The sequence below is a fragment of the Amblyomma americanum genome, chromosome 1, assembly GCF_052857255.1.
Source record: "Amblyomma americanum isolate KBUSLIRL-KWMA chromosome 1, ASM5285725v1, whole genome shotgun sequence".
NCBI lineage: Eukaryota > Metazoa > Arthropoda > Arachnida > Ixodida > Ixodidae > Amblyomma > Amblyomma americanum.
This window is the reverse complement of record NC_135497.1, coordinates 330,230,211-330,253,066: the sequence shown is the minus strand read 5'-3', so window position 1 is coordinate 330,253,066 and position 22,856 is coordinate 330,230,211. Positions and strand designations below refer to the sequence as shown.

The following is a 22,856-nucleotide window of genomic DNA, read 5'->3' as shown; positions in this document are numbered from 1 at the left end:
AAGCTGAACACTAGTATTCATAGTGAATGAAGATCTGCATAACCCATTCCGTTCCCATCTGGGAAATCTATGTACAATACAATTCTAGCCAAAAATGCACGTCTTGCAGAAATTTAAACAGAACCAAATCAGCCAAAAATACATCCAGTTCCCAGTGGTAACAATAGCATGGAACTGAGCAGCACTAAAATAAAAATTTCTAGCAATTTTACAGGTATGGCTTAGTATCACATGATTTCAGTCAAGAGTCATAATCACAACAAATATTAATACTTCAACCTCATTACGAGTTGACTATGATAATTCTATCTTTCCTGGTGTACATTTGTACATTTATGCACCTAACTCAATGTGCAAACATTTCACAAGGGCATACCCGTCTATCAGCTCTTAATGGGGTGATACAGGCCATTCCACTAATTTCAACCGGCAGTTAAAATACCAAACAAACCATAACATACAGGCTTCAGGGCACTAATAGCACTCTTAAATCCTTTTTTCAGGCATACAGCTCTTCACCTGACTACTTTAAGTGTCCAGGACTGCAATCCTATCTGCATCAATCTTACACAGGTTACATAAGAGCAAATTTGCTTCAATAAACCATCCTGATTTTCACTGCTACACTGAATTTCACATGTTGTGGGAAAAATTGTAGAAGCTGAGCAAGTAGCGCACCACAAAACCACATCGCTCCGCCGTACATCACTCGTGCTTTTCCAAGGCTCGGTAAGGCTTTAGACGAAAACGTCGAGCAGTATAAAACGACGTGCTAAGCAGAAAAGAACACAGGAATCAGGTGTTCAGTTACTGAAACCTTTGATTATAATTTTCCCTGGTGGCGAACTAGTTTTGGGGTGCAAATGAAGTCAGAGCAAATAGGCGAGCCAGCCGTGTATCAGTGCCGCAAATCGCTCTTCTTCTTGAGGACTCAGTGAGAAGAGGACGAAAACTTGCGAAGAGGTCAAATGAAGTTCAGGGTGTTGTCAGTCACGGTACTCAAACTTTGTCACAATGAAACATGCTTGTTTCTACTTTGGACGTATGATGACCTACTTTCCAGGCGCGGACATAGCCAGCGTGAATGGGCATGCTATCTTTGGCAGCATTGGGTGATAAGTATAAAACAGAGCATACACCAGGAATGACCATCAGTAGAGAAATTTTTCACCTGTGTTATTATTAGCGGCATTCCCTGCAACAAAACGCACATCCTGTACAGCAAAGCTGGAGACAAAGCTCACCAGCACAAAGCTGGAAAAAAGAAGCTGAAAAAGCACAAACCTGGGCCAAGAAAGTTGCCAAGGGGGTCAGAGCTAATGTTGAGTGCCTTCAGGCGAAGTTTAGATATGATGCCAGTGCGCTCGAGGTAATCCAGACCGTGGCTACAAGACACAAGTTCAGTGAGCACTTCTAGTGCATTCAGCTGAACCAAAACGTCATTCTTGTCCATTTCCTTCAGGAGTCTCTCCATGTGGCCACTCTCTGAAAGTCGTTCGAGGTTGTCAGGAGAAGCCTTGGCCACATCCACAAAGACCTGCATTAAACATATCACTTAAAGAGCTGCATATCCCCAATAAAACTGGGAAAGTTGAAAAGGCTTCAACAGAAACCACCACACTTGAGAAGCACTGACAATGCAGAGCGATGGTTCCTTAGTGCCTGCCACATGTTAATTTTGCCATGCGGCATGGAATTTAAAAGTATCATCCCCTATCCAGCACGAGAATATGCTTCTTAGGTGTGCAATAAGTTCTATAGCTTAGATATATTTTAAACTTCACAATTACAGCACTAACATTCCCTGTTTGATTACTTGAAATCAGGTTAAATTATTGCTTAAAAAGAAAACTGCTAAGAAAAAAACCAAGACATGAAGTCTGCCCATGACACAGAACTTCACGTCGTGAGATAAACCCAACGCTGCATGGCCATGGAGTCATAATCAGGTTTGTCATTAATGAGCACAAAAATGCTTCAAAGAATCTTGAGCATCAAAGACAAGCAGCAGAAAGTAGACATCACAGTCCTAGCGACATATAGGTCGGTTCGTTTATTGGGTTTAACGTCCCAAAGCGACTCAAGCTATGAGGGACGCCGTAGTGAAGGGTTCCGGATATTTCGACCACCTGGGTTCTTTAACATGCACTGACATCGCACAGAACAGTCATGGACAAAAGTTTGCGGGATGCGGATTTGCGGAAAAAAATTTATTTCTGCACTGTCACACTAGACAGGCAGATTGTATTTTTGCAGGAGATGGAATAGGCACATCTCCTCATATAGGTATGCATTTCAGAGATCGGCCATGCCTGACCTCGGCGCAATAAATATTTTCAGCGAATCTGCATCCTGCAAACTTTTGTCAATGACTGTACATGGGCCTCTAGAATTTCGCCTGCATCGAAATTCAACCGCCGCGGCTGGGATCGAACCCGCATCTTTCAGGACAGCAGCCGAGCGCTCTAACCACTGAGCCAGATGAGCCACCGCGGCGGGCCCTTGTGACATATAACTCAGTTATATCAGGACACACAAAATGTCCATGTTCAATTGAAGCACAATCAATCCAAGTAAATATGTTAACGTTCTCCTGAAAGCTTGTGACAAGTTAACATGACAAAGCACCCTACCCCACAGCAAAAATGTAAAGCCTTAGTTTATATAAAAATATGCACTGCTGTCTGTACAGCACTTCCATTTCGTTCATTGTTAGCTTTTGTAATAACAAACAGAATGAAGCACCCTTCAGATCACAAAGTATAATAATTCTATTTAAAGCAAGCCTCACAGGACAAAATGCAAAGTTTGCTAGACCTGCAAACATTTTGTGCTGCTACACTACTAAGTCAACTTGCACACCAGAGAGCCCAAATCAGCATACCTCAAACACTCTAAAGCGGCACACATCACCATGGTCCATGACACTGTCGAGAACATGTGCCACAGGAGGATGCAGCATGGCACTCAGTACTTCTTTTTCTCGTATCATCTGCTTCAGCAGAGTAGCACTCTGCTTAGATGACCAGAGGTCCTCGCCACCGAGTAGCCACAAAATTGACTCAAGGATGCGGTGGTCACGAGCAAGCTGGCACAATGTTGCATTGTCCTTTGAACACCGGATCAGCTGCATTGAACAGAACACAAAATTTTGGAGGAAAAAAAGTTCAGTCATCACCTCAAATTTTAAGTGAAAATTCCTGGTGTTGTGCAAGTTGAAACCACAGAAATGAAATGACACATATACTCGAGAAAAAAAAATTCACAGATCAATGCAATTCATGCGGCAGAGCAAGCAAGAGCATTACTGTTCTCCCCAGATAGAGCAGCAGCTGCCGCTGCCAGATTCAGACTGTACAAGGAAGTGGCATGAATCGGTCCATCAATCACTCACAATCACAGTGTGACACGTCGTTATCCCCTCTTTATACTCTCCCCACCTATAGAGTCTGAATGAAGATCACAGTGTCTCTCCCGCCACCTGTCACCTCCAACCTTCTCTTCCTCCTCCTCCTCTTCCCTGAGAGTGGAGAGGGGGACATCAGTCTCTCCACTTTGCTTCCTGCCAACCAACGCTTTCTATGCCAACGTCCGACACTTTTTGCAACAAGGGCATTCTAACGCTAACACACTAAAAGTCAAGGGAAGAATACACATAATCTAGCCACACGCCAAACAGGCTACAGTGCATTATACCGGATGTTTCAGCGAACACTCAAAAATTTTCAAAAATAGGCTTTTTGTGATAAATATATGGCTTTTGCGGCATAGTATTACCAGTGCTGGCGGACACCAGAAAACCGGTGAATCGCCTTAAGTAGTAAGCTGGTTAACTAATTTTTAATAGCTTTTTAACTAGTAGATTTAGGTGCCTAGTTACAATTAGAGATTTGTAGCCGGTCGTTTTTAATACCCATATTAGTTTTTAGAATTTCGAAAATGCGATTATCCTTGGCGTTGTGGCTCGACAAAATTTGGCCTTTTCGACTAGTTATGTGCACTGAAGGGGTTGCTTTGCCTGCATGCTTTCGAAAGCACATGTATTTTCGCACGATGCAGCCAAATTTTGTCGAGCCACAGCAGCGAGGGTAATCGCATTTTCGCGATTCTAAAAACTAATAAGGCTCTTAAAACCGACCGCCTACAAATCCCTAATTGCAACTGGGCGTCTAAATCTACTAGTTAAAAAGTGAATACTTAAAAATTAGTTAACCAGCTTACTACTTACGATGATTCACCGGTTTTCTGGTGTCCACCAACACTGGTAATACTATGCCGCAAAAGCCATGTTTTTACCTTAAAAAGCTTACTGTAGAATACTTCTGAAAGTGTTCGCAGAAACACCCGGTATACAAAGGTGAAACCTGCCGCTAGGCCCATAGACTACCTACCCTGTCGACAGCCTGTAGACGCCCTGTAGATGGCCTGTAGACAGACTGTAGACAGACTGTACACAGACTGTAGACAGACTGTAGACAGACTGTAGGCAACACTGTGCTTTAGACTCCTTTTTGCAATAACAAAATCTGGCTACTGTAGCTGTGAGTAACTAGGATAAAACCAAGCACCAAGTACAACATAAATAAAAAAAACCTGTATCACCTTATTTGTCTTTGCCCTAAGTACCTGCCACAAAAAGGTTACAGAGGAGGTAAGTTTGGTCTAATGTCAAATGGCCCTTTCTGCTTCGAAATTGTTGCTTCTTTCTCATGAGCAACACTTCTTAATTTTCTGCAAAGCTGTCAAAAAAATGCCATTTAGAAGGATGGCTACTAGTAGACACACTGTGCAATAAGACATAAGACACACTGCGCAATAACGGAAACTCGTTGTTTTTGTCCTGAATCATGACAGCATTCGCTTTCTGGACCTACACATAATGATGTGCGACGAAGAAGTATGCTGGCGCTACGCACCCCGAGCACAAAAAGGGCATTTATCATACTCATCCTCTCATTCAAAAATAGCAAAACGAGGCGTCGTGACAGCCGCCCTAAAAAATGCCATTTCCAGGTCATGTTCCCATCAAATGCAATCTAGTTTCAGAAGCCAGACCATGAGGCTGAAGAAGGCTGGCTTTCCAGACCTCATCCTGCGTGCTGTAGCAGAGAAGATCCTTGCCGAATTCAGGACAAAAACAATGAGTTCCCTTGTTGCAGAAAACCGAAACTTCGCGGTGATACCTTATGTGCACAAGGTATCACATAGCCTGAAAACAATTGCAGGAAAAGCCGGTGTCAGAGTCATCTTTCCTGCCCCAAACAAACTGCAGCGCTTGTGCAAAACCGTCAACCGTGAAGAACCTCCGCCTGCCGAATGTGAAAAAAATCACGAATCACCCTATGTGCAGTGCCGTGAAAATATTGTCTATAAGATAGAGCTATCCTGTGGGCAGTGTTATAGTGGTCAAACAGGGTGTTGCCTCAATGATCGCCTAAGTGAGCATAAACGCTCCCTAAAAGCAATTTGGTTATAGATCGGCATTCTTGTAAATGCACTCCTTTTTTCAGCCGTACTACAATACTGTGTAAACATAAGGACCAACGTACGCGGGAAATCATGGAAGCTCTTTTAATTCACCGGGAACTTGACAATTGTGGCAGCAAATCTTCCATCGCGCTAAGACAAAAAGAAATTGACTATCTTAACAGTTAAGTTTGCTAAGTGTAGGGTGCGATTGTGTGCTTTTGTTGTTGTGCTCTTTTGACATTCATCACTGACGCAGTTCTATCTGTTGATTGTGCTCCTTTTTGCCTATTTATTGCGCGCGAGCAATAAAGCCTTTATGTCTTAAGTAAGCGCTGTGTTTGTCTCTTTCTTAGTCCAGTCCTTCGTGCGATGTGCCTTCAGTTCGAACCATGTAGCGACTAGCCCAGACAAATACCTTATTGCAATACATTTCTAGTACATCGGGCTTTCTTTCTCAGTGTGCCTATTAGCATCCTACTCTGTGTGCAAGCCTCTTAGCCCATGCAACCTGCAAAGCCCACCTGTTTTCATTCACGGTGAAGAACGCCTACTTCCCACCTGTTGTCTCCCACTTACTCGGACCGTTCCCACCTTCTTTAGGCCATGGCTTACGTGTTTGCCGCATTGCGCATACCAAAGCGTGGAGGAATGTTCGTCTTTTAGACTGCCTGCACATCGCCTGCTCGCAGAATGCCCCCCCAGGTGGTGTTTCCCGACGTCTCAGCCAGGAACTGCGCGCAGCTTCACTCGGCACTCAATGGCTGTGGTGACAAATCTGGGCTACGCTCCCAAAGAAAGAGCGACGGGCGCAAGCGAAACGAACCATTCACCTCGTGGGAAACCCGAACATCCACGCAGACGATCTGAAAATACTGCAAAAAGGACCGAAGTTCTGCTCAGCACCCTCACTAAGTAAACCAGAGCTACTTGCCATGGCAAGGAAGACAGTGGGAAGAGCAAAGGACAAGACAGATGCCGCTCGGTGCCTCGTAGACTCAGTGGAATCTTTTCCCACCACAAAGGTAAACAAAAATTATTTGGATTTAAACAAGCTGACCGGTTCTCTCAAAAACGCCAATCTCAAGCTAGTCCTGGCCGACAAAGAAGGTGGTTTTGCCGTTCTTCTGTCGGCTGTTTACCACAAGAAAGCTCAAGATGCCATAAGTGAAAATTTTCTTTTTTTAAAGAAATTCCGCCCGAATTAGGCAAAAAAAGGAAGCACTGCTCAGATGTGAAAGGCTTGGCTTGGACAAGCTGGCGACCATTGTAAACAAAAGCACTGGCTTGAGCTTGCAATGCTTCTTCTCAGCAAAAACCCGCAAGACAGAATATCCTTTCCGGGTCATTGTAACCGAAAAGGGCACCTGGCAACTTGCCCTCGGGTCCTACCTTCAAAACTGTTTTTTCGGAACAAACTATCAAAGACCCTTTCCTTTGTGCTCCGTCCAGCAGCTGTGTCTCAATTTTTTCAGAAGCCTTTAAAAACTGTCAGCACATTGTCTGTTGACATCGAGGACATGTTCTATTCCCTCCCTCAAGACGCCGTGCACATTGCCGTGGGTCGAGCGACTGACTTGCATGGTGGCACCAAATTCCAAAACCACTGCTGAATTGACGTTGCCAGCCTCCTTGATCTACTAGACCTATATCTACGCTCGACAGTCGTGTCTTTTAACGGCTGCTACTTTATCTAGAAGGAGGGCATTTGTATAAGCTCGGGCCTCGCTTCGTTCCTCAGTGACTGTCTACTAGCTTCCTTGGACCAAAATTTGCAAAAAGCCTTACTTGGATCTTCAGTGGTACGTGCGTTCCGAAACGTTGATGACTTTCTGATGATTTTTAGATTAAGAAGTGGCCACAGCATTGCAAATCAAGCCAGTGATATCCTCACATTGTTCAGGTCTAATCTAAAACCATTTCAACTAACGATGGAAGTTCCGGATCATGACGGCATTCGCTTTCTGGACATACAGATAATCATGTACGACAAAGGGACATGCTGGCGCTACTCACCCCGAGCACAAAAAGGGCTTTTATCATACTCATCCTCTCATTCAAAAATAGTAAAACGAGGTGTCGTGACAGCCGCCCTAGAAAATGCCATTTCCAAGTCATGGTCCCATCAAATGAAATCTAGTTTCAGAAGCCAGATCATGAGTCTGAAAAAGGCCAGATTTCCTGACCACATCCTGAATGCTGTAGCGGAGAAGATTCTTGCCGAATTCAGGACAAAAACAACAAGTTCCCTTGTTGCTGAAAAACTTTGCGGTGATACCTTACATGCACAAGGAATCACATAGCCTGAAAAGAATTGCAGGAAAAGCCGGCATCAGAGTCATCTTTTCTGCTCCAAACAAACTGCAGCGCTTGTGTAAATACGTCAACCGTGAAAGAGCTCCACCTGCCAAATGTGAAAAAAATCACGAATCACCCTATGTGCAGTGTCATAAAAATGTTGCCTATAAGATAGAGCTATCCTGTGGGCGTTGTTATACCGGTCAAACAGGGCGTTGCCTCAATGATCGCCTAAGTGAGCGTAAACGCTCCCTAAAACCACCCCGAAAAGCAATTTGGTTATACATTGGCTTTCTTGTAAATGCACTCCTTTTTTCAGCCGTACTACAATACTGTATAAACATAAGGACCAACGCACGGGGGAAATCATGGAAGCTCTTTTAATTCCCCAGGAACTTAACAATTGCGGCAGCAAACCTTCCCTCGCGCTAACACAAAAAGAAATTGACTATCTTAACAGTTAAGTTCGCTAAGTGTAGGGTGCGACTGTGTGCTTTTGTTGTTTATTTGTTATTTGACAATCATCACTGACGTGGTTCTATCTGTTGATTGTGGTCCTTTTCGCCTATACTGCGTGCGAGCAATAAAGCCTTTTAGTCGTAAGTCAGTGCTGTGTTTGTCTCTTTCTTCATCCCATCCTTCGTGCGCTGTGCCTTCAGTTTGAACCATGTACCAGCTAGCCCAGACAAATACCTTATTTTTTTTTATTTATTTATATACAATGGCTTGATTTATGAGGGTTTAACATCCTAAAGCAACTCAGGCTATGTGGGACGCCGCAGTGAAGGGCTCTGGAAATTTTGAACACCTGGGGTTCTTAAACGTGCACGGACATCGCACAGTACACGGGCCTCTAGAATTTTGCTTACATCGAATTTCAACGCCGCGGCCGGGGTCGAACCCACGTCTTCGGACCAGCAGCTGAGTGCCACAACCACTGAGCCACCGTGGCGGCTAAAGGTTACAAGGTTTCTGGACGAATACGAGGTCACTAGTCAACAACTATACCCTACCCAGACCAAAAAGCCACCACACTAGTGCCTGGTTGATGCAAACATATTCAAGTGACTTCCAAGTGCCTGAGCAGCAAAACAAATTGAAAAAAAAAAAGAATTGAGGTTTCGCTGTTTCAGCTCTCCTTTTCTTTCTGATACCATGAACTATAACAGAATGTTGATGCTATTTCATTTGTAGTGTTTGCAAGTCTAAGCTGAGGCAGAACACTTAACAGCTAGCATTTTTTTTTTTATAACCAATGAATAATGGTAGCTCTCAGTTCAGTTTGCACAGGCGGCTTCACTAGTCATATGTGTCCAATTAGGGAAAAGGCAACATTCAATTGAACGTTCAAAAGGCAAAGAAAGAGCAAACAAAAAAAAAGGCGACATGCACTACAATAGGCAAATTTTCTTTTGACAGCCTACCTGGCGTAAGATGACTGCCTTGAGTGTGTCATGAGAACTGCCAAGTGCTGCCACAAAATGCTGCTTATGCGCAGCAAGCAGTGCTGTTGGTGGAAATGCATCAAGTAGCTTCCCAAGCAGCTCACTGAGTTCATTTAAAGTATCCCTGTAAAAAAGAACAATGTCATGATTAAAAAAGTGTAGAAACGAAGACAGGAAGATGAACGGCAGCCTAAAGTACATAAAGCAACACTTAAAAAGTCCCACCACTTGAACCATACAAATTAATACTCATCCTACCTCGACTGTTGTTTCTTGTGAGGCAAACATAAATCTAAGTAAAGAAAAGAGCAGCCTTACAACCCAGCAAACAAGCAAACAATATGTTCAGGATAAGTGCATGGGTCCTCCTGAAGTACTCGTATTCCCATCAGCTGTATACAACAAATTTCTCAAAAAGATTGCTTGACACCTATTGGGTGCATTTGTTTAGTAGCCTCTATGCAGTTGGAGCTGGTTCACCTAACCTCTAGTTAGGCAGGTAACCACGCAAAACTTTTGGTTGATAAAAATAACTACTTTGAAAGTAATTCACTGAAACAAGATGCCAGAGAAGTAATCAGTGGCTGCCTGTTTCAATGCCTCGCACCCCAAAATGAGCTTCAAACCTCAAACGTCATTCTGTGCAGACTGCGAAGGCCAGTGCAAGGCAACAGAGCCTGAATCAGGACCCACACGCTTCCCCGCTCATACTTCCAATTTATGCTATCAACTATGTTTAAAATTTTGCACATTTTTAGTGCACTAGCACTTATAGTGGCCATTCCCCCCATTAAGCCATTGTGCATTTGTCTGAAGCCTGCGCAGCAAACATATCCTCACCCCAAAGAGAAATTACAGCACGTGCCGCGCCCCCCCCCCCCCCCCCCCCCCCCCCAATCCCTTCCATCATCACAAAAGATCTCACTTCCGAAGCCTGCTTTGTGGCAGACTTCAGAAGGCTTACAGAACCTAGCAGCCTGGCCACCATGTCAGGTGGCAGCTCTATTAATCGCAAGAGGCTGCTAGAGAGGAGCAACCTGGGTCGCAACCCAACCCAAAAGTCCCACCGATGGCAGCACCTGCCATAGAAGGGCAGTGGCGGCGCGTCGCTTAACGGCTGCACCTTGGCGCCAGGAGTGGTGCGAGGACTCCCAGGGATTTATCAATGTAAAGGAAAGAATGACCAATTCCACATATATGGGCATTAACCCATTTCCATTATCTCAAAAACTCTCATCCGTGAACACTGGACCTGAACGCCGAAACCAAAGCTAGAGCACCTAATTCGCATTTGGCCTAACTAAGCAAATCGACCATCTTTGTTTCTTAAGCTTTCCCACTGCACCCTAATTTTAGCCCGCAATACTAGGCTTACTGAGCCACCATGAGAAAATATCAGTGTAAAAATGCACAAGGTGGAGCTATACAGAAGGCACCAAACACTTTCCTGACACTAAGCTTTCACAAAATAAAACTCGGGAGAAAGCAAACTTTCATGACTCTACAATGTAGAAAACATAAGTTTGGCAGTCTCCCAAAAGACATGAAATAATATATTCCATTAACTATTTAAGCAGCCCTTAACCAGTCCTGCAGCTAAGCTGGCTGGTTCTTTTGTAACTGAATGATTCATCTCAATTTATAACAGCAGTGGAGTCGCACCCTATGTTCCTATCTGCAATCTCTGCTTTTGGGCCATTGAACTGATGTGCCTAAAATACACTACAGTCAGAATGGCTGAACAACAGTGCCAGTTAAGTACTCAGGAATTTAGTACATGATACGAAAATAACGAAAAGAAACTAAGGCAAGATAAGAACTTCACGTCGGGCAGCTTCAACAATCCTCTTAAAGGCACCTGTCTAGGATTCTAAGGAGCTACGGCAAGCAGAGCGACAAAAATGTACAGCAATTGAAATGGGGGTCAGAACATTTTGGTGCACCAACTTTCCAGCATGTGACAATTTGTACCATTTGTTTTTGATCCTCACAGACATATTCAATACATACTTTTTCTCTCTCTATTTGAAACTCCTATCACCGTTATTGTAGCTTTGCCAATACACATTTGCTTCATGCACCAAATTACAGAAAAAACATTCAAAAGGGGGTCCAGACTGAGTAAGCTGGTTCACACCTGCCCAAGTGGGACTAGCCCAACACTAGAAGAAAACCATGAACACGAATCTGACACACACACAAAGCGCATGTCAAATTTGTATTCATGGCTTCGTTTTGATCTCAAGCTGACCTCACTTAAGGCAAGCCTTAAAGGACTATGGACACCAAATTTTTCCTTGCGTACTTTCTTTTTTCAAACAATGCGTTAGACATTCGTATGCATGAAGCACCCTGTGGTATTCCTGTATGGTAGCTAAATAATTTATAATTTAATTTCATCTAGACGATATTTCGGTCTCATCAGTCGAACGATGGCTGTGACGCGTAGTTGGTGTTCAGGTCACATGATGGATAAAAAATCGGCTATATAATTGCTGACAGGTCATTTTTTTGTCATTCCAGTTCTTAGAAGAGGCTGGATTAAATGTTGTAGTGAATTAAAACTACATATCAGTGATTATATTAGTTTTTCTAGAGGATCACATGACCAAAACACCAACTTGACGTCACAGTCGTCGTTCGGTCGATGAAACCGAAACAGCATGAGAGAAGAGATTCAATTATAAATTATATAGCGATTGTAGGTAAATACCACCAGTAATCCATGTATTCTAATGTCTAACGCATCTTTTGACAGAAGAAAACACGCAATAAAATTAGGTGTCTTTATTGCAATTAACAATGCATACCGATGAAATGTAAATACACTTATCTAATAAGCTAAAGCTTCTTTGCCTACCATTAACAGGAGGACTACAGCAATCGTGCAAGCATCATGAAAAATGGCCAGTCTCCACCCAAAACGAAGAAGTGACAGCAATTGTGCCCACCCAAGCACTGCTGTCCTCCACCCCAATGGCCTCTTCAAACTGCACCCACTATCAGGCCAACTCATGTGAGGGAATGTGCATACTACAGCAATGCTGTTTACCCTGGAGCATGTTGCTCACACTGCTGCCACTGTAAAATGTTTTTTTGCAGGATTTTTTTTTACTTCAAAAATTATTTTGTTCCCCAATACCTTCCCATTTTTAACCTTGGTGGTGCTCTAACATTGACTTCTAGCAAGAACACTATTTTCGAGGTTCAAATTCAGTTGCTTCTCTATGGGGAGGATGTCCTTCCTAACCAGATTTGGTGCCTTTTTCTGGCACCAGTTTTTAGTTTTGGCTAGAAGTTAGCATTTATGTGAGAACAAATATGCTCATGAGCTATAGAAAAGGGAATAAGAAATAACAAGTGGTTATAAAAGAGAAAACAAGCAGCCCCACCGTTAGTTCAGAGCAGGTTACACTTTGTGTCAGCACAGAACTAATCTATAGGTTTCCACAAAGTTGGTGGTAGTGGAGTTGCCTAAAAGTATAATGCCACGGTGGCTGCAACATGAATTAGAACTGGTCATTTCTCTCCTTCAGTCAGAGACTTCCAGTTAAAACCTTTAGGGTAACAGGCAACTATACTCCACCTCACAAGCCGTTTGAAGCACTGTGGATGCTATGGCCATCTAAGCCTATCAGAATGGTGCACGCTGCACAAATGAGTTCCTCCGCACCCATCATCCCGTGACTGGCGGCACCACCACATGGAAGGAAAGAGCACCATTGTCGAGCTGCTGAACGAAGGAGACTCAAGTCAACTCAATGGGAACCATGCTAACGAACGGCAGCACACCACTTTGCAGCAGGCCGCCACAGTGCTGTGTTTGCACGAACACTCTCTTCTAATTTAACCAGCGAAGTTTCGTTCATTGCACTATCGGCGTCAAATAAAGTGTGACCAGCGGAGCACATGGCCAAAGGTCCAGTTTACACCATCTGCTTGTCGTAATCAGAGATAGGCATGCTCATCCGGTTTGCGATAGTTTGCGACATTCGTTTTCTTGCTTTGCCACTGCAGCGCCAAATTCATACCTTCCACCGAACGCAAATTGCGCAGCGCAGCTTTGCTGGTGGCAGCAACTGTAGCCCACGTAGGTGAAGGGAGTGCTATGAACTCCTAGACCTGCAGCACTTTGATATTGCTTCTGTCATTGTCTGTTATCAGCATCTTGTTGCAATGCAAAGAGTTAAAAAGAGTGATCGGGTTGCAGTTGGTGTCCAATGGGGGCCTTTGCTATATTGCTTATTTCTGGCAGTGAGCACTACTTTATCGGCACCACCACCAAAAATGTGGCGCTCCACTGGCAAGACGAGAAAATGAACGTCAAAGAAAACAAGCAAAACTATTGCAAACCAGAAGAGCATGCCTATCTGTTGGCCAAGAGCTCCGGTGTTCGCGTTTCATTTGCCACTGACAGTAACTTCCTAAAAAAAAAAAGTCATAACTGCCTTTCCAATCATTGCAATAATTGTTTGAAAAACAGTTCAACTGCATTCCAATACTTCAGGGCCTATTTGTTATGTTCCTTCAGTTCCAATTGGACAAAAAGAGCTGTAGCTTTAACAATGCTGCAGACAACTTGCGAGATGGAGTATAAGCGTCTGTTTACACCAGTGCTGAATGCAAGCTGGGAGAAGATATCCTCCACATATCAGCGTTTCAATGCAAAAGCTGGAACCTGGTAAATAACCAGGTCCCCACTGGAGCAAAAAGCATAAAACTGCTGCAATCCTATCAAGAGACACAAGTGCATGTTACAACAGGCAAAGAAAACACCCACACACAAAGCAACTTACTCAGTACACTGCGGTTAAAGTGTTGGCTATAAAAAAAAAAAGAAATGTGCAGAAATAAGCTTCTGCCAGGTGATTTATTCAGTTCTGACTGTCATGAAGTGCAACTCACACTAATGTTTCCAAGGTAACCAAATACTGAGTGAAGATATAAATATGAGAGGTAAAGCTCATCAAATGGCCTGTGACAACAGAAAGAGCTATGACTCGAAACGGCCTCGCGATGAAATATCAGGATGCAGACCACAGGAATGACACTATTTGATTGTTGTTGTTGCCTTGGTCACATGGCACATACCCACGACGGGGGATTGGCCAGGGTTCAGTGGGGAGACCCCATAGAATAGGGTAAACTGGTGTCAAGCTAATGATTGTGCCTTGCGTGATATTTCAGAGTAATTTAAAAGAAAAGGAAGAAACAAAATATCGGGAGAGAATATCTGAGAATTAAATGATTAAATATATGAAAATACCCAAACGCTCTTTTGAATGCAGAAATTTTGTTAACAATTAGCAAGGGAATCTGCCGGTAGCTGTTATATAATTGTGGAAGTATTCGCAAACTTGATGCAATGCAAAACCCCTGGCACTCGTGCCGAAAGAGAGGAGGAGGGGAACCGACAAAGTGAGACCCAACTTCATAATGGGAATTTCTAGGTGTGCTCACTTCTGATGTGCAAACCTCCGGCAAGAGAGTAAGAAATGCTCCAATGTCTCTACTTCACCACAAGCCACACAAAGGTTTGTGGGACTGAATCCGCATCTACATAAGTAAAGATTTAAACGGGGAATCCTGCACCGCATGAGTGTCATCGCTACCTCACACTGCCGGGTTTTACACGCACTTGTCTTCCAAGGGTACATGAGATGCTGGTAGTCAACAGTAGAGTAAGGGATCGTTGCACGTGGCGGTTATAAACTGAAAACGCTGAAATCGAGTCATACCGAAAAGAACAAAACTAGGGACGCTACAGGCAACTGGTGCATTTAGAGCTGATTTTGCTAAAAAGTCTGCTGCTTCATTTTGTAAAATACCGCAGTGGCTTGGTATCCAAACGAAGCGCACCTCTTTCACCGATCCAGGAATAAAAAACTTTAATGAGTGTCTCAAAGAAGTGTCTCGTGTGGACTCCAGCGCCAGCAAAACAGAGACAATCTGAGAGGAATATCACCTGAGAAACAGTTGTGGGAATTTTCAAAGCAGCCAGCCCCAGAGCCATAAACTCTGCTAGAAATATATTTGTGTAATCCGGGACTCTAACCGAAAAGCTCCACAAGAGATACTCTGAAAAAATACCAACCCCTGCCTTCCGGTCGGCCCCAGACGCATCTGCAGCAATTACAGTATGTTGCGGGTACTGGGCAAGGTGATCAAAGAGGATTCCAGTTAATGTCCTTGCAGGCAGATGCTTCGCATTAGGTGGGAAAATATAACCAAAAGTAGTATCCACAGGGGTCGCTGCCCAACCAATTCTGCATACAAAATTGAGACCCACACCAATGTTGGATAAAAGGTTCCGAGTAAATACAACTTGAGGGAGGCGGAGCCTTGGCCAATGAGGAGTGAGAAAAAGTGCTGGGTGCGAGACGAAAATAGGTGTGGCCACACCAGGAGCCGACTCAAATGCCCGCAAAAAAGTCCTGACAGTTAAAAGGTGAAAATGGGACTTAAGGTCGGGAATACGAGCCTCCAAGTACAGAACTGCGGTGGAAACTGATTGAGGGAAACCTAGGCAGAGATGCAGTGCGCGCCTTTCTAACAGCAGCAACTGATGAGGCTTATATTTAGAGGAGCCAGAAAAAAGTATGCAGCCAAATTCCAAAATGAGTCTGACATAGGATTTGTAGAGAAGTACAAGGGTGTCCCGGCACATACCAAATTTCCTATTACTTATCTGTAGTAGCCTACTTAGTGCACGCTCTCCTCTCTCAACGTTAGTCTTGATGTGGGGCAGCCAATCCAAACTGGCTTCATAAATGACGCCTAGATACCTCAACGATTCTACCTGAAGTATGCTGTCCGAGCGATAGTGTAGCTATATATATAGAGGCATGTTGGTTTTAGAAACCAGCACGCTGCTTTTGTGCACATTTAACACCAAATTTAATGTATCCAGCCAAACCTCGAGCGCATTGAGGTAATCCTGGAGAGAACGATATAGGGCATGAATGTCTGCTGCAGAAGCAAAGAAGGCTATGTCATCTGCATAAACATATACTGTAACATCAGGGTGCACAGGAATGTCGCACATTAGCAAATTGAATAGAAGTGGCGAAAGTACAGAACCTTGTAGCACGCCTCTAGTTTGGGCATAGGTGACCGAGGTGAAGGAACCGTCAGAGCAAAAGAACTGCCGTCCTGTTAGAAATTCGTGGATCCATGCATAAATGTAGTATGGCGGGTGTAATAATGCCAATTTAGAGAGAAGGATCGAATATTCAACATTGTCGTACGCATTAGCAATGTCAAGCGTCACTAATGCTGATACTTCTTTCTTGCGCATAGCAAGGCGGACTCTGCTCTCTAAATCGACATGAGCAGACCAAATGGAACATCCCCGGCGAAAGCCAATCTGGGCAGAGCTCAATGCGTTCACTATTGAAACATGCGCGGATAGGCGGCTGCGCACAATTCTTTCTATCAGCTTTACCAAATTGGATGTTAGAGCTATCGGCCGAATGTTATCAATATGGAAGCCTTTCTTTGAATCTTTTAAGAGCAACATTATTTTCGCCACCTTCCAGGAGTGCGGCAACCATGCAGTTTCCAATGATGTATTGACCAGGTCGAGGAGGTCCTGAGTGAAGTCTTTCGCCAATATATTTAACATACCGACCATAACACCATCCCAACCCGGAGCTGAGGATTGCATTAAAAAAACTGCAGTTGTTAACTCTGATTTGTCAACCGCAACATAGTCTGAGCAGGGGTAGGGGGCGAACAGAGGGACCTACGCTGCTCCTGAAAACGTGAAGCAAGCCCTTGAGCAATTCGCTCTAACTCATCTTTCGCCTCATGTGGAGAGAGCACCACCGAGCTGGTTAACTGCATGGCTGAGGAGTTCACATTCCGTTCCATAAAACGATACAAAGCCTTCCTATTTTTTTGGGTTTGACAAATATGTGTTCAAATTTTGATTGTAGTCATCCTTTGCCTTTGCTATGGTTCTTTTAAACAAGGCTGAGAAAAATTTGTAGTTGATCCAATTTGCCGGGCTCTGATTATGCGAAAGGGTCCTCCACGCTGCTTTCCTACGACGGAAAGCTGTCTCACACGCGTCATTCCACCATGGGGATGGTGATTTATTGCAAATACCAGAAAGCACAGTGAACTGGGAGCTCTCCGTAGCCTTCAAAACTGAAGAAAACACTCGCTGAGCCCTCTCGATCCTACATGAACAAGGATCCGATATAAGGGAGGCGCGTAAAGATGATTTGTAGGCTGCAAGATTAACTCATTTTCGGGCAGAACCATGATCTCGGAGGGGGCTCACCAATATGGTGAAAGTAATTGGCAGGTGGTCACTAGATGTGCCACAGTCAATTGTGGACCATGCCCTACTCCTCTTGCTGTCAAGGATAAATCGAGAACTGAGCGCGGGTGTCTGCGGATGAAGGTTATGGCCTGAGAATTGCAACACCGCACATCATTTGCAGACATCCATGCCCATAACATATGTCCATGTGAATCAGTACAGGAACTCCAGACGACATGATGTGAGTTGAACTCCCCAGCAATGATTACCCTGCTAGAGTTTGCAAGTAAGCTGTCTAGGTGGTCTGTTCTGCATACTCCATTTGGAAAATAGACGTTTGCGACTGTGACAGTAGAGCAGTGCGGCAAAGTGAGATCTATAGCTAGAAGCTCGCAATCAGAATCCATTACTTTTTTAGTTATTAAAGACCAGTGACACAACTTTGACGAAATCAGGGTCACCAACCCGCCGCCCCTACCATTTATGCGGTCCGCATGGAAAACACGAAACCTTTTAAAGAAAATGGCTTAACAGAGGACAGCCAAATTTCTTGCAAGAGCACAATATCTGGGTTATGAGAAGATAGAATTTTTAAATCAGGAAGAGAAGATGCAATAGAGCGGCAATTCCACTGGAGAACCTTTACACCAGCCATGATGCCTATTCGAGAATTGAGGCTGAAACAGCCTCTTGCTTGTAGTATACCTGACTTGGAAGACACACTAGAAGGCCCCTTTTTGGTCTTCGAGCTGGGGAACGGAGGACTTAGGAGAGGTTGAAGCACGACGCTTCTGCGTAGGACAAGCCATTTCTACACAGTGTTGCGAGAAAGACTTACAGGGACGCTGTCAAGAGGTGGCACATGAGACGGCACCTTGGGTGATGACGTGGCAACGAAACTTTGAGCACAGGCTTGCTGTGATGTTGATGCTGGTGGAACTACAAGCTGAGGTTGAGAAATAGCATGATTTGCAACAATATCAGACAATACGTGAAGCTGCTGAGCATGCGCTCGACCACAATTGAGAGTGCTTTTCCGACGGTTGACACTATTGAGGCAGACAATGTGGCCTCGAGGTCAGGAGTAGAGGAATGCACAAGGCTGGCATATGAATATTTTCTGCGGTTAAGGAGTTCATAAGCGTCTACCCGTGAGTGCAGCGATTCTGCTCAATTAATTCCAATAAACTTTGCTCCTGTGACCGACTTTCACAAGTGGCATCATCGGCGCTTTGACTGTTACTGCATAGACAACAGCTTGGTTGTTCAGCAGTGCAGCTGTTGGAAGAGTGACCTTCGCCATACACCCGGCATCTGGTCGACGACTTACAGGCTCTACCACTATGTCCAAATCTCCAACAGTTGGCACATTGCAGAGGTCGAGGCTATAGCGAGTCCACGCGGTAGACAATTTACCAAATTTTCAACTCCGAGGGGCATGTGCGACCAGCAAAAGTTGTTATGACTGACTCCGTTGCAACATGCACTCCAGCCATCTCGCGAGAGCAGCGGTATACAGAAATAATTCCCGTCCCGGCTTCCTGGAACTCCTCCAAAATTTCTTGAATTGAAGATGATGGGTCCACTCCACGGACAATGCCCTTAGTGCACGCAAGCTGCTCAGGAATGAAGGCTTTAACCGGCAGAGAAGCGAAGGTATTACACCAGAGCAGATCCGACACACACTCGATGTTTGCCGACTTACAAACAATGCCACGCCTTCCAAAAGGTCGCACTTCAGAGATGTCGAGATAGTGACTGGTTAGACTTTTCAGTTGTTCCTGTATTGTTTTCAGATTCTTCGTTTTGAGAATTCCATTTCCAATCGGTACAAGCCACGGGAATTGAATCGACACCATTTTTTGGAAATGAATTCAAAGGCAAGCTTTCGGCCGGCAGGCTGGCAAACCAGGCTGCCGAGCCTCCTCCCGGGGAGGTGAAAGACATGCCTACACACAGCGCGCCGGCAACCTTACAACACCAGAGTCAGCACAGCTACCCTGAACCCTGGCAAAAACCCCATGAACGTGGAACGGCCTCACCAAAGGAAACGCCCGGCATCACCAGGAAACAAAGCAGGCAGGCGGTGACGAAGCAGCAGCAGCCACCAAGATCCGCTGTTGCTGGTCGACTGTCTATTTGATTTATCGGTCCCTGCACACTGCTTCGGTTTTCTTTTTTTGTGCTCTTTCGTAGCTTCAGTGCACCCGACAGCTTGAAAGAACGTTCTCTTACCCAAGCTGACCGCAAATAAAAACGGTGTTGACGCAATTTACAACCACCATGGAAGGAGACAAATGAACGACTGCACTGTTTATGCGAGTGCCGCCCTGCATTCAGGACGTGTTCATTGCTTAGCATTCTCCGGCAAGTGCTAAGCATTAAATCAACGGCATGCTCATTCAAAACGTTCTTTCGGCCGATCTGCACAAAAAGATGCGCCACCACTGCATCTGCAAGCGGTAAAACAATACAAGTTAAGCTTTTCCAAGCCAATGTTCTGGACATTCAAAACTAAGTCCATAAGGAGACACGGGCCACTGCCCAACACTCCCCACACTGCGTTCGACGACATTCCAACATTTTTAAGGCAAACGCTTAGCCGAATGCAAGCGCGCAAATGCGCCTCTGCTTTGACACCTTACGACAAACTCGCTGGGGCCAACGTCAGAACACGGACACCGGACACCGGTACCTTATGCTCTCCGGCAAGTGCTAAGCATTAAATCAACGGCATGCTCATTCAAAACGTTCTTTCGGCCGATCTGCACAATAAGATGCGCCCCCACTGCATCTGCAAGCGGTAAAACAATACAAGTTAAGCTTTTCCAAGCCAATGTTCTGGACATTCAAAACTAAGTCCATAAGGAGACACGGGCCACTGCCCAACACTCCCAACACTGCGTTCGACGACATTCCAACATTTTTAAGGCAAACGCTTAGCCGAATGCAAGCGCGCAAATGCGCCTCTGCTTTGACACCTTACGACAAACTCGCTGGGGCCAACGTCAGAACACGGACACCGGACACCGGATACCGGTACCTTATGCTCACCTGACGCCAGGAATTTGCGCGAACAGTTGAATAAGGCTTTCTTCTCTCGCTCTAGCTTTCACTCAACTCTTATTTCGTGAAACTCAGCCTTTTTACCGAGACAGTAGACTCAAAAAGTAAAAAGAATAGCACCGAAAGAAAGCACACATACTTACCCGCTAAACGAGTTCAAGCAGTTGAACAAGGGGCTGAGATCAAGGTCTTTCGATACGTTGTAAATATTTTCTGCGCGCGTAGCACTCAATATCGTTTTCACTTCAGCTAAGTTATCGCAAGAACCCCTCTCTGAAATCTCTCTCAGTAAGGCTGCAAGCACCACCTTCAGATCAGCCGCCATCTTTACCCGACGGTATAGTCAGTGCCTCTTCTGTGCCTGGGCGAACGCTCTACTCAGGCCGTCGGGCGCCGGCTCCAGCGCCGCTTGCGGCTGCCGCATGGCGGCGCTGTGTGAGTAGAAAACGAAAGTAGAGTAGAATGTGAGTAGAATAGAATATAGAAATAACCAAGCGAAGGTTATCTGATTGGTGGCTAAAATCAAGAGAAGAGTAAAATTTCATAAGTCATGGCTAGGTGGCTTGAGCCACCGCCCGATTTAAAGAGTTCAGCCGTATCCATCCATCCATCCAGCCGTCTGGCGCTTCGGGTGCCTCCGCTCTCTTCGAGAATACGAGAAGCTGGGCTGGCGCTCATCAGCCGCGCGCAGTACAATTCTTGCTTTCGCGTTTGCATGCGTGTTTAATTGTATTCATGCTTTCGTGAGGCTTTTTCAAGTTCGTATTCCGCATGCAATCTGCCCCTATGTATTTAGAAGCGCTAAAAAGAAAAAAGATGTGGGCATACCCGTGAATTTCTCACAGACGAGACGTGATGCTGATCTACGTATTCCACAGTGGCGTGTGTCAAATATCTGCTGACAGAAGAGAAGTTCTTTTTCGTCCCCAACCGAAAATTCAACAGCGATCCAATTGAATCTCTGTTTGGCAGTTTGCGAATGTCATCCGGGTGTATAAAGACATGTTGGATGTTCGGGCTGCACTGTCAGGTCTCGGAAAACTACTGAAGACCATGATCGCTGCGTCTAATTCAGCATCCAATACTGCCCACAGAGAAAGTGCTTTGATGTCAAGGCTTTAATTATACCCGCTGATCTCCTCTTTTCTGCGCAGCCAACTTCTACCTCAGCTCCAAAGCCTCCCCTGGCGTCGACTGTGCAAGCAGCGCCGAGGCTATTAGAGTAAGATTGGTGCTTCGATCAGAGGCTTACTACCACAATTTTGACACAGCACCTGCCATCGCTTCAGAACTCGGCTACCGCTTATGTGTGCGGTTACATTGCACAAGTTGTCGGCGAGCATATAGAATGCGAGAACTGCCTTACTTTGTGTACGAAGCCGTTAGCAACCAGCCACTCTTTCAGTTCACCAGCAGCCAAGACCGAGATGGGCTGCTCTATACCGTCAGATCAACTTCTCTTCGTTCTCGACACAATAAGAGTTTTTGCTGACCGCATCCTGCAGGAAGATGAGACCTTGCAAAAGCGTCTCACTACATTAATTAGTAGAGAACGCCGTCCAATCTCTTTATGCTTCAAAGTTGCTAAGTGCAACAGCGATGGTAGCAACGAGCACAGGCTTAAGCTCATGAATCGGTTCTTTTCCTGAGGCCACTCCTCTGCAACTACGCGTTCAATGTAACTGACAAGGACGTAGTTAAACATTTTGCAAAAAAGCCCCTTTCGCGAAAGTATGCGAAACTGTGAGAGTGGCATACGCTTTACTGCCATATGGGAGTGGTACTCCACAATAAATACTTTTCTTTTAATTTTAGTAAGTTTTGAGTCACCACGCAGCGATATTGAATACATGAACCCCTATATACTTTTTTTATTCGGAAAGTGTGCCATGAGGCATAAGAATTGAAAAAAGGGGACGGAATGCGGGAGATAGAAAGTTAAAAGGAAAATTAATTGAAGACGTGTTGCGCTGAGGTAGTCCGCGCAGTGTTATCTTCAGGCAGATGGTGCAGCACCTCACGTTACATAAGTGATGGCACTAACAGCAGGGAGCATTTTTCGCGCGTACCACTAAAGTTGAGCGTCAACACTGCGACTCGAGAAACAGTGCTGCAGGAAAGTGCGCGGCCGACCATATGATGAAACCATATGGCACAGCTTCACATTTTCTGGCGCCAATTGTGGCTTCGGTGGCGACAATGGTAACTCTCAAAAACTTTACGAAGGAAACGCGGGATCAGGTATCGCCTTTGAAGCAGTCTAGCAGCTTTACGTGCAACTTAGCGCATTACCTTCCGGCTTGCGTCGTCAG

General features: G+C 44.9%; 1 protein-coding gene across 2 annotated transcripts in view; it reads right to left on the bottom strand.

Moving 5' to 3' along the window:
• LOC144115496 (26S proteasome non-ATPase regulatory subunit 5) overlaps positions 1-20,922 on the bottom strand; it is a 43,691-nt gene extending 22,769 nt beyond the window's left edge. For both annotated transcript variants that reach the window (XR_013311412.1, XM_077649908.1), the window contains exons 1-4: positions 20,688-20,922; positions 9,189-9,333; positions 2,885-3,127; positions 1,285-1,537 (exon numbers count right to left, since the gene is read on the bottom strand). Coding sequence is in view for 1 of the 2 variants with exons in the window: in XM_077649908.1 (XP_077506034.1) it covers positions 1,285-1,537; positions 2,885-3,127; positions 9,189-9,333; positions 20,688-20,869 (823 nt within the window). In the remaining variant the exon portion in view is untranslated. The remainder of the gene's footprint in view (positions 1-1,284; positions 1,538-2,884; positions 3,128-9,188; positions 9,334-20,687) is intronic.
• Between the last annotated feature and the right edge of the window lie 1,934 nt (positions 20,923-22,856).